The 12965-nt window shown below is 36.7% G+C and overlaps 1 protein-coding gene across 1 annotated transcript; it reads left to right on the plus strand.

The window, feature by feature from the left end:
• The first annotated feature begins 1987 nt into the window (after positions 1-1987).
• Positions 1988-11032, plus strand: LOC134811528 (inactive peptidyl-prolyl cis-trans isomerase FKBP6-like). The gene is made up of 8 exons (XM_063818388.1): positions 1988-2058; positions 2258-2443; positions 2623-2743; positions 2907-3128; positions 7952-8082; positions 8262-8387; positions 10001-10132; positions 10373-11032. The coding sequence occupies exons 1-8, from the start codon at positions 2014-2016 to the stop codon at positions 10577-10579; spliced, it is 1170 nt and encodes a 389-aa protein (XP_063674458.1). The 5' UTR covers positions 1988-2013; the 3' UTR covers positions 10580-11032.
• The last annotated feature ends 1933 nt before the right edge of the window (positions 11033-12965 follow it).

Raw genomic sequence — 12965 nt, forward strand, 5'->3', positions numbered from 1 at the left:
AATTTTCTGTTTTGTAGTGCCCCTTTGCCGACGCCCTGAAAATTATTTAAAATTCAGTCAGTATATTTTTCACGGTTGCCTCCTTCATTGGGTTATTGTTTTAAAATTGAATTTACCAATAGTTCATCAGCAACATTTAGAGTTTTTATTTTTAGACAAATCATTTTTTCAAGATTTTTCATTCGGAGCGAGTTAGGTTTTCCTGATATCATTCATCACTCTCCAAAACAACTAAGATTTACAATGGCCAACTTTTTAAACTTTTCAACCGTTGCTCGAACTGTGAACGGGTAATCTAACATGTAAATATCCCCAGCATGGCAGTGTCTAAGATATCGTTACCAGCAGATTTTGGTATAGAGAACCTGGACTGTCCTGTACACGGGAACATAGAGATAAAGCTACAAGAGGACCAGAAGATGAGAGCTAACTCCATGATCCTATCCCTCCATAGTCCGGTGTTCCAGAACATGTTCTTCAAACTGGGCAGAACTTCTGTTGACTTTAAAATTTTCACCGCTGATGTTGTTCGACAGTTTTTTGCCGGTCTGTACAGCGGTAAAGTGGACATCCAGAAAGGAAACTTCCGAGAGTTTCACAATTTAGCGGCTGTGTTCAAGATTGAGTGGCTTCAACTCAGGTGCCACCTTGCTTTCATGAAAATCATCAAGAGTTTCCTGGTGAAGAACGCAGATAGGAATGAAGAGGACACCCTCTCCGACGAGATGGAGGAAATGAAGTGGATTCTTGATGAGGCTATATTTGCAAAGAAGGTTATGAAAATCTCGAAGCTGTTTGAGGTAACCTGTGATGTGTTCGTAGTTAAAGTTGTTGATAGAACACCATTTATCAAATACTACCTGTCTGATTTTGCAAAAGTCTCCACTGACCAACTCGATATTTCGATCAAGATTGCTGGAGACAATGTTAAGGTTTTGATGGAGATATTGAAAGATAGCATGATTGACGTGTCGATCAGTGGACTTGGCAAGAATTCAACATATCTTTTGGGAAATATCGATCTCGGTAAATGTAGGGAGCTTGAACCTGATCTTTATAAGCAAATATTCAACAAACTCATGCAAAAAAAGGAAACGCTGGTATCGAAAACAGCGGAGCTGAAAACGGCACAGAGTGGTTAATTGTTTGGAATTTGTTTCGATTTAAGCTGCAAATCCCATTGACTAGAACAACTGGAGGGTTTGAGATTTTAGAAACCTTCATCAAGATTGTACTTTCTGTACATGATCTTAGGGTGTATATACATTTATGGGATTTTGTACCATTTTATTAACAATTTATGTTTATTTTTTTCAAAACGATCGGTTTAGACTTCAATTTTCTTTGATGACTATAGAAAATACGAAAGAGATGTATATATGTTGATTCTGGCGGGGAGGCTTGGCATGTTTGTTTGAAACGTGACAGCAATAAACCAATCAGCTTCCACTATAGACCAATCAAGCTCTAGAATCACTGTCACGTGTCAAAAATATGCCTCACCTCCTCACCAGAGTCCAAATCTGTTAATATAATACTGAATATAATTTTGACTACTTATTATTTATTTTTATTGGCTCTTATATTAATATTTTAAAGGTAATATGACTATATTTAAAATTTTTTGCTGAAGTTAATTTTATCTTAAAACGGGAAACGTGATATTTGAAAAGGAGAGACAACTTTTGCTATATTTTTGGCAGTGATAATATTTTGGTATTATTCATACAATCTTTATTACACTGGTTTTTGATATTTTATGACTGATATTTAAGAATTATTTGATGTTATTGTTTTATATCTGTTTTGTAATAAAACATTCTCGATAATTGTCCGTAATACCTTGTCTTCTTAGCTTAAATTACAACTACTGAAATCTGAATGATCTTAGTGTGTAGGTTTGTGTTTTGTTACAAGAAGATGTTTGGCCGTCTTATAAAATAATAAAATTGGTATAAATAGCGTATAATTTATTATCATTAATTCAACTTGTTTTATCAGTTAGACACTAATATGGAAAATCAAGAAACTGCCACTTACAACCCTAACAACGATCAGGTGCGTTGCAAATGTACTAATTTACTAATGTACTAATTTACTAATGTACTAATGTTGTGACCAATAGTAAATATGTTTAACCACCCGGTAAATTCATTGTACTGTCAATTCTTCTGTGAGTAATTCATTGACAGTCAATGTTTACCTAACTCACTAAAATTTACTTTCGTCCCAAATTTCTCAATCTAGCATTTTCCAGTTCTACAAGCAAGAAGTCCGGTTAGAAGAAGGGATAGACGTTGATAACCTCTTCTCTGGAAAAGGAACCACGTTTACAGTAAAGCAAGAAACCCCATTAAATGATTTTAATGACTTCAAGAAACCGGAACTGTGGGACACAAATGAAATCTCCCCTATCGGGATTGATCCAAACGCTCATAAGGACGTATGTTATGTTTATATCTTTCACGTTTCTAAGAAAAAATTCTAAGATGAAATACTCACATTTTATGACTTATCAGCGAACTTTTCACTCAAAACATCGAATGTTACATTACATGAATGAAATAGAACAATTTAAACGATACAATAAATTATTATTGAATCCCTCTATATCATTATCAGGGAGCGTTCAAGGGAATAGAGCATCTCTTCACTGAAAAGTTAACAGATGACGGGTTTATTATCAAACAAATGATAAAGCCTGGCTCCGGAGCTATCATACCATCCCGAGCATGGGTTCGAAGTAAGTTTGGGAGTTTTATAGATTGTATTATATCGACATTAAATTGCAAGGTTATGAGTTTGCAACGTGACACTGGTAATTCTGTAATCTGCTGTTACTAATAATATCTTTGTTGAATTCTCCTAAATACCCGTAGCAAAAAGTTAACTTCTACTTCACCCAGTTCACTACTCGATATACGCTGAAGGACACGACGAGCCCATCGACTCCACCAGACTGCGTTCCAGAACTCACGATTTTATCGTGGGGGACGGAGTCAACATTCCTGCTGTCGACATCTCCGTTAACAGTATGAAGAAGGGGGAGAAGGCTCGTTTTCTGGCGGAGTGCCTTTATTGCTATGGAGATATGGGTGTCCCACCTAGGATCCCCAAGAAAGCTAGATGTAAGTTTTATTAGTGCTTTAAAACGTTGAACCATATAATTCTCAAAATCAGACACAGGAAATAACACCTTACTACGAATTTATTGTATTAGAACATTGTCATTATCATTCAATTTCTTCAACAATTTTGTTGAATTGGTCAGTCGATTTGTTTTCGATTATAATTGAGTTTTTTGCCCTTGTGAAGCTTATGGTTTGAAAAATTGCCGTGCGTTAATTGTTAAAAGCCAGGGCCAGTCTAAGAGTTGTAGATTGTAGATTATAAAAAATATAAAGAATAGTAAACATTTTACTAAAATCTTGGATTAATCTGGTAATATTTATCCGAGTCCAAAATTTCACTGTCCACTCCCTCGCTCCTTAATAACATGACATGATATCCGGAAATTTGTTTACATGACACAGTTTTTATCAAGTGCGGCTATTTGAGAAACAATCCAGGATCCACCCCCGGAACCTTTCCATCCTCCACAAGTACACGCAAGGATTGAGAGCAGCATTGACGGGGATAAGTACCCTGTATCCAAGCAAGATGAAATACCACACGAAGAAGGGACTCTGGGTGGCTCCAATTCCGAGAGACGGTATCCAGAGGAAGAATATGTTGTTCAAAATTTCAGCCAGAAAATGGGGCAAATTGCAGACAAGAAATACGGCTGTAAAGATTGTGATTGTGATGGAAGCTCTTCTGAAATCTTTGCCTCCAGGACTGGATCCCCTTGCCAGTGCCACGATACTCAAGATGAAGCACACAAATACGATCATAGAGATAAGGATCAGGTTGACAAGGTTGTTTATGACTAGGACTGTATATTTCCAATCAGCCGGATCCACGGAGTTGGTTTCAGTACAGGATGCAACTAAAGGGACGTACACAAACATGGTAGTTCCAGATCCCAAGGATAAAGTTTCCACAACGAGAATATACCCAGCATAAACCAAACATGCCGCCAGAATTACTGATCTGTTAAATGTGCGAATCAGGCCGAGAATAGCAAGAGTCCTGGTGACACCCATAACCAGACCATGAACTGGGAGAAGCGCAGTGTAAAGTAGAAGGGAGCATACCACACCCCACACAGTGTGGAGTTTAGGAACATTCCTACTGACTTTCTACCGCTCATCAGGGAACAGCTGACTGGAAGAGTCAGAGCGCAGGTGCAAGCATCCACAGCGCTGATTACTGTGTACAGAACATTCGGAAAACATTCTTTTGTCCTACTGCTGAAGAAAATAAGAGATGATATGTTACCAACAATTCCGACGAGCACGCAAAGAACCAGAACAGCCCCTATCACGTGGTCAGATGTTTTGTTAAAAGTGTGGCCTTCAAGTTGTGACACGTGGAAACTGTCGTAGCTCCTGTTTGCCATCTTGCAAAGGCCTTTTTTTATTTAGAACGTCAAGAATGATTTACAACTTCGGAAATATTTCCAACGCCATTCTGGGAGAAATCTTGTTAATTGCTCTGAGATGATTCAACTATGTATATAATAATAATAATAGAATCTTACTATACATAAAGCAGGACGATATAATATGAACGTTGATATTAAGAATGATTAATGATTTTTCTGAACTAAACTACTGCTTGTCCTTGTGAAATAAACTGGAGCCTATCGTGTGATTTAAAACAAGCATAGTAATCGTCTGCTTGTATATATAGAATGTATATATATATATATTTCATTGGCTGGACTTCTACACAATAAAAGAAAGCGGTTGTGATTAGATCTTCGTAAGTCTTTGCATCATTTATTTACATCAATTCTGAGAAATCATATCATTAAAGTAACTATGTCAAATACGAATCATATACAATTGAGATTAAATACAAACTAAAAGCAGTGGGAAAATCTGATGAACGGAAATTTAAAAAAGAAACTGAAAGCCGTTAAAAATATACTCTTATCTTACCTCATATCTAAATACTGATAACTGATTCTCGGAAAATCACTTAAAATCACAAAAAAAACCTGTAAAATTTATATTAAAGTAAAAAAAATTTTACGCACGTCTCTGGAATATTGGTATAACTAAGTAAAATCTACAAATACAAAAACTAAAACTAAGCTCCGGCAGACTTAAAAAGTATATGGTTAGTGGTTACTATCAAGGGTGTTCATACCCTCAAACCTTTCTAGGGTTTTCAATTGGGTTTGGTAGAACCCCTCTCTAGCTTCCATAGCCTTTTCTTTGTCTGATTTACTAACATTGGGCTTAAATACTAAAGAGCTAAAGCGTCTACTATAATGACAGAAAGGTGTTTACTAAGTGAGGAATTATAGGCGGCTATGGTACTAAAATCTAAACCATGATCAATATCTAAAAAATGATTAACTAATTTACAACTTCATATACCTTTCTTTATGTATATAAATATAATAATATATATACAACTGGTTTTCTTCTCTTATATATATATATATATATATATATGCTTGTATTACTATTATAATAGAATAACAATAATTCAGAGATCATCTGCCAAGCGGTTCAAGCACACCAAAATTTTATACTACGACCGACTGTAATTAAATTGAAAAGTGAGATCAAAATATAAATCTATCTTAGTATGTAAGTTTGTTTTCTTGACGATATTACAGCAAGCTTTATTCAATTTAAATTCAACAAAGGGATCTTAGAGAATAGAGCCTTGAGGAATACCATAATTGATCGTCTTGGGACTGGAATCAACCCCGTTGACATCAGTTCGTCACAGTCAACGGGGTTGATTCCAGTCCCAAGACGATCAATTATGGTATTCCTCAAGGCTCTATTCTGGGCCCCCTACTCTTCGTCATCTATATAAACGACCTCCCCGGAATCTCAGACCTGGCCAAGTTCATACTTTACGCCGATGATGCAAATATTATAGTCACGGGCCATAACGAGGAAGAAATTCAAAATAAGCTCTCCATGATTGCAACACTTCTAGTGAATTGGGTAAGTAGCAACGGGCTTTCTTTAAACCTGAAGAAGACCCACTATATGGTCTTCAGTAACCGTAAAGTAGATTATTCCAAAATAAGTCTCAACATATCTGGAACAAACATTGAACGGGTTACTGAGGCACGGTTTCTGGGTGTTATAATTGATGAGAAACTAACATGGTGTAAACATATCACAGCGGTAAGATTAAAAATGAGTAGGTACATAGGCATCATGTTCAAATTAAAACGACATCTGCCCCTAAAAGTGCGACTACAACTCTACCATAGTTTTATTGAGGCACATGTTAACTACTGCTCGTTAGCCTGGGGATTCGCGGCAAAATGTCACATTGAGACATTATTCCGTAGACAAAAGCAAGGAATGCGGATGGTTATGCCAGGATATGTAAATTACTTTTACAAAGACGGCAAATTGCCAGCTCACACCAGAGAAGCATTCTGCAAATTTGAGATTTTGACAATACACGGCATCATCGTAAAGAATGCGCTTACATTAATGCACCGCATGAAGCACTTTCCCAACACAGTACCTGTATCAATTAGAAATTTGTTTCCAGATAACATACCCACGCATGGTTCAAATCATGAGAACAGTAGCGAATGGCTAGATACGTACAATAACCGATGTTTCAAAGCATCCATCTTTTTTAAAGGACCTTTACTAGCTCTAACAGACACCAACAAGAACATCACGTCCCTACCTAGCTTATTTTCAATAAATATTTACAAATCGAACGCAAAACGCGTGCTTCTTGAGCAACAGTCAACACTAGCTAACTCAGAGGACAGCTGGCCAGCATTTCTGCTACACAACGTACCTGGTTTGAGGAAGTCCAATAGATGAGGGATGATTGAGTAATACAGCGACCAATAATCGCTAAATCATGACATCATATCATAACATAACATAACATAGGACGACAGCAAACACACAATAAACGAGCAGTAATAAACAACGTTCGCTTAATGGACTGACATATTTCAGCATATTTTTCACTGCCAAAGCGCTGATAACAGCAAGCCTTACCCCACTCCGCGCGGATTTTTAATGCACTAAATCTTAAAGATAATTCTCGCGATAAAAATTTTCATCGTCACGCTTGAAAATTTCTAGAAATTAGAATAGCCGTATATTATAACAAACTATAGCAAGCAGAATTAAAAGATAAAAGGTTCTGGGACTTGAGTGGTACAAATAAAATGAAAGGCATGCTAATCATGCTCACGTACTGTAATGTGTCGAGAGTTTTTTTAATTTTTACTATTTGACAAAATAATTGATCTTTTTAGTGTGAGTGTGATTTCAACTTTGAGTTTGAAAATATTTTGAAACGACTTTCGATATTATTGATTATTATATTTAATAAACTGTCTCAAAGCCCTTAGAGGTGGCTCTATACGGGTCTTTACAACATCTAGCGGCAGAGTAATGAACAGTACAGAACACGACAAATTACAAACCAACAAATGGTTCTACCCAATATTAAACTTAAGTGCAGTAGAAGTCACTGTTGAGGTAGAATCACATGATTGCATATATGATAAAGTAATAATGAAAGTAACCGAGGTTATGTGTCCAGGAAATTAATAAGGAAATAACTCTGAATAGCAAAAAGTGTGCCGACATTGGCCATGTCTGAGCACAATATTATAAGATGACTAGATAATAGATTGAAACAATGAAACATGGTCGGCACGGCACCGACGGCTACTTCATTAAAACACCACAAACAGTTGATCAGTTCTGCTGATACAAGCCTGTGATAGTCAATACATACCCAATCGAGTAATGAGTATGTTAGCACTTCAGTGGTTCATATAACTCAGTGCAGTTGTGCAACAGACTTATATTTACCCAGTTTGTTTCAGTACTGCTGGATATAGAAGTGGTTACTTACTACGACGATAACAAGCTCAATGAGTACGATGCCATGCCCATGGATGATAGACGAGACATTCCACTAGATGGAGTGCTGAAACTAGCTGCTATCTGCAGACAGGTGAGGGATTAAAAATAAAAGCAGACCTGTGAAATACAGTACATACTATGATACTATAGCATCTAGTCTCTAAAGTCTAACACCACTGCTTTTTTTGAAACCTGACCGCACAAATCTGTCTATATTTTCACCAGACATCTGATAGACGCAACATTTGACAAAAAACACCGAATCCTCAGAAAGGGAACGAAACGTTCAAGAAGAACTCTCGGCAGGCTTACAACAGCTATCTGAAGGGTTACAGGATCCTAGACTCTCACTCTCCTTCTGACGAGGATGAGGAGTGGAAACTGCAGGAAGAGAAGGTAAGCCAAAGGGAAAGCCAACGAGAAATTAAACTAACTTACTTATTCGGTCATATCACGTGAGGGGAGCATTTTAACCCTATGTCATAAGGGGGGGGGGGGGGGTTTCATCCTTAAATCTTTAAATACTTTCATAGATCACCAGCTGTAAAAACCAAACAATAGAAAATATGTCACCTACAATATTTTTCGAAAATTTGTTTGCCAGTGATCTGGATCTTATTGCATGAAATGATAAAATGTGATTCGGGAATACTTAATTCATCAAATTATATACAACTTACAAAGCAATGTCGGCACTTAGTCTTAGATGATTATATTTTAAAATATTGGCAAGAATAGGTTACTTTGGCTTCACGCATGAGCAATTATACCAAATCTAGCAATTGGACCCCCCTCCCAGAATGTGTTGGAGTCTTCTATTGTAAAGTTAAAAAGTTATAATATTGAATGCTATTATTCTACTTCAATTATGCTCATCACCAGCTCAAATAGCCCGAGCCATCCTGTCCATCTAATTGTAAAACCTTCTATGAGAATAATTCTATAAATACATCTTGCATTGTCAATACTCAAAGACTTTGGCAAGCTTCAAGACATGTCTTGGAAACTTCCTAGACACCCTTCCAGAAAAGCCCTCTACTCCTGAATACAGTGCAGAAAACTCTAACTCGATAATAGACTGGTGCAGTCAAGGAGGTGGTCCGCAGATTGCGTGATGGCCGTGAAGTTGCCCACTTCTAAACCTCTCAATAGGTTCAATAGGTTCAATTGTCAGAAAACTCATTGTAAGACACTTTGTAAGTTAATTGTGATGTTAAACGCAGCGTGTAAGGTAACGTTATACTTAATATTATATACTATCCAGTTGAATAATCCAACCTGAGAATACTTAAAGGCTGCAAATTTTGAGAATTACTCAGCTTAATTGCGGGTTTTTTGCCTCAAAAGTGTTTTGTCAAAAGCGGTTTTGAGCAGGTGCGGAATCGCACTATTTACAAAATATTACCGCGCCTATGTGTTGCCTCTGTATATTAGGACGCAATGAAACCACCGGACCACGATGTGTGGGGACTTGCCACCCCATGGCAACATTAAAATATATCGACTCTGTTACATCGTTTCCTGTCAATATAAAACTCCGTTACAAAATGAACTGGGATCTGGCAATACTACACCTTAGTTCGATAAAATATGATAAAGTATTGTAAAACTAGACTTAAGTAAAAGTCTGAAAGAATATAGAAAACAAAATATATACTGCTTGAAAGCTAAATAATAAACTGCGAACGAATAGTTAACGTGATATAAAACTGTTCCGGTACGATCGTATCGTATTCTTTAGTATGGTATTTGTGAGAGAAGGTATCAAGTAGATCTTAAACTCGGAATGTTACAAATTATGATACATCTCAATTCTCATGACAACCATGAAACAATTTTCAAATGACAAGTATCGTATCGTTTAAATACTAACGGTTTTTGAGAAGTGGTGGCATGTAGGTTTATAACCTACCGACCCGCGCGCCGAGCTGCGTCTGGTTGCCGTTGAAATATTTAAAGCAATAATTTTCGGGTATCACCGGTTAAACTTAGAGTGATTAAATTTCCAGATACGGATCTCGCTGAACTTAGCTCAGGCGTGTTTGGAGCAAGGGAAAACGTTTGACTGTAGAAGATACGCTGGCGAGGCAGCTAAGTACTTACTGAATGAGAACTTAAAGAACCCAACAAAGCTAGCAAAGGTAATAATAATAACTAACCGACTCTAAGAAGGTAAGAAGGGTCAAGTGTCAACTTGGCCCAAAAAAGTGGGTTTTAATTTTGCGATTCGGGGAGTTACGAGGCAACTTATTACTGATTTAGTAAACTTTTAGAGCTGGTATAACTATAAACTATACAATATACATGTTTGCCAACTGTATGTTCATTCATGATTCAGTTTCACGAATGATATAGCAGCTTCAAGTTTATACTATTTTCAGGCGCACTACACCATATATAAAAGCTACATGAAGGAACAGAAACTGGGCGATGCTAAGAGGGAACTAGAGATAGCAGTAAAACACGCTCCCCACGATAAAACTATCAGAGAAGCCTTCGTTAAGTTAGAGAAGGCTCAGGCCAGAGAAAATGAACTTGAAAAAGGTGCCATGTCTCATATGGGTGAGCTAATGGGTTGGAGGGGTTGACATCTTGTTTCTGTGTTTTATGCTTAGTTTAATTTGTTAATTTGTTTTTTAAAGAGCATTAAAAGTGAAAAGGATTACGTCAAGTCAGCTGATGTGATTTTTACGGTTTTAGAAACATTATGATTAGGCGAGAGAATGACCAATCAATGGTTTATTGTAACAGACCTATCGAAGACAAACATGCGCTTTCACCACAAAGATCATTTAAGCGTTGCGCAATTTATATATTAAATTCGAGCACAGGGCCGTTGATTTGAGTTTTTATCATGACTATTTATCAATTCTCAGATTATTCAGGGTAATTTTGATTTTTGCGTGATCGTGCTCGCCATCAGCCATATTAATACTAATAGTAATACCTCTTTTATCGTATCTTGTCTATTTTAATCTCACTTTGTTTTAAATAGTTGAAATGTGATAATTTTCCCAATTTCATATCAATTTTTTTTTGTTGGGGACCGGCCCGAAGTACCAGCCAATGTTTACTCAAAAAATAATATATATAATAAGTGTTATCAATTCAAACTCAAAACTCGTACAAGATTAGATCTCATTAAAACGATTAAAATGTATATAATAGAGCTTGTCGAACAAAACATAGCTGAGCATATATAAAGTTGCCTTTAGTTGACATTATCATATTAATATGCTTTTTAGAGTTGTTAGAGTGGAAACAGGCGCATAGCTACTGCTAGCTCGCTATTCCAAAATTTTTAAAATTTAACGACTGTTATCAGTCGCATAGCGTCATGCCGTTTTTGCTGGCGAATTGATGGCAGTGTAACTGAGATGGTATGCAGTGAAATTGATTCTGTGACGGCGTGCTTATGGGACAGAGTTATTATTAGCATTACGGTTGATGTTGCGCTCTGATTTCCTTAGTCCCGTTATATTGTATAACATAAAGTTAGGCCATTCGTCTGCAATGCCCTCGTTTTGTTGATCAATGAGCATGTTTTTTATGCACCTTTTGTAGATGTTAAGGTTGAATAGACTTGGCAAGGAAGTTGCTGCGACACTATATCTGTTTATTGCTAATAGTGGACCTTTGTAGAATACTGAATTGTTGTAAGGGTGTTTACCGTATTCATCTGACCATAAAGTTGTAAGACTCGAATCCGGATCGGCGACGTTAAATATTGGTGCACTGTTAGGTATTGTTTTCTTTATAGAGGGAGGCACTAGACTTGGGAAGTTTTTCAGCTTATGTATAAAAACTAATGCGTTCTTTACGATGATACTATGAACTGTCAATATTTTGTGTACATAGAAACCAGACTTGGTACTTGCTGGTGGTGTACCATCTTTGTACCAGTAATTAACAAAACCTGGTAGTATTGCTCTAAGACCCATTTTCTGTTTAACAAATAGTGTTTCTATATGGGATTTGGCAGCAAAACCCCAGACGAGGGAGCAGTAATTAAGGTGAGACTGCACAAAGCTGTGATATATTTGTAAACGTGCTTCCAGAGGCAAATATTTTTTAAGTTTGTACATGACTCCAATGTATCTGGCCATTTTCATTTTCATGGCAGAAATATGTTGCGACCAGTTCAGTATGTTATCTATTATAACACCTAAGAAACGGGCTTCTGTTTTTCTTTCGATTGTGACACCAGAAATTACTACATCGCGATAAATGAGGTTTCTTTGTCGAGAAAAGATCATATAAACTAAAAAAGATCATATAAACAATATATATATTGACGGGTGATACTCGTAAAATATCTGTTCCATATACAGGACCGTCGACGAGTCCAACTCGGCGCGCGTCCTGGTAGGTTGTAAACCTACAATATATATATATATATTTTTTTGTAAACCTTGTATCAATCAGTTTCTGTTCGATTCCAATTCAACTGATCCTTTTTCTTGTGTAAATTGCTTGTTGCTGGTAGAATTTAAATTTACTGAGACTCTATTTTTAGTGTAAGTCTACCTGACAAGCCTATCTAATCATTGATTACAAAATATTGAGTATTTATCTAGTTTAACACGTTATCTAGAAGTAGAAAGCCCTAAGTGACTCTTGGGAACCTAACTCACTACTTTGACTCATAAAAGTAGTAAGTTAGGTTTCGAATGACTTAAACCCTAACCCAATTCTTAGCTGTACTGTAGCTGTAATACTTCATAGCATATGCTAAAATTGTTGGTTTATAACCTGTCAAGACGCGCGCCGAATTGAACAATCGTCTTAAATATTAGAAACAAATATTTCAATAGTATCACCCGTTAAGCATAATTTTGCATGCTAGTCTATAAAGTAGACTAGTCCCTCACAGATATGCTAACGGGTGATACTCGTAAAATATCTGTTCCATATCGTCGACGAGTCCAACTCGGCGCGCGCGTCCTGGTAGGTTGTAAACCAAACCTACAACGC

Source organism: Bolinopsis microptera, chromosome 2, assembly GCF_026151205.1.
Source record: "Bolinopsis microptera isolate Bmic1 chromosome 2, MBARI_Bmic_1.0, whole genome shotgun sequence".
NCBI lineage: Eukaryota > Metazoa > Ctenophora > Tentaculata > Lobata > Bolinopsidae > Bolinopsis > Bolinopsis microptera.

Bases quoted from the DNA above. Each gene is read 5' to 3' on its own strand.
- LOC134811528 (XM_063818388.1), top strand. From the start codon at position 2,014: ATGGAAAATCAAGAAACTGCCACTTACAACCCTAACAACGATCAG. The intron at 3,129-7,951 runs GTAAGTTTTATT...AGTTTGTTTCAG, and splicing joins GATCCCCAAGAAAGCTAGAT to TACTGCTGGATATAGAAGTG. The intron at 8,388-10,000 runs GTAAGCCAAAGG...TTAAATTTCCAG, and splicing joins GGAAACTGCAGGAAGAGAAG to ATACGGATCTCGCTGAACTT.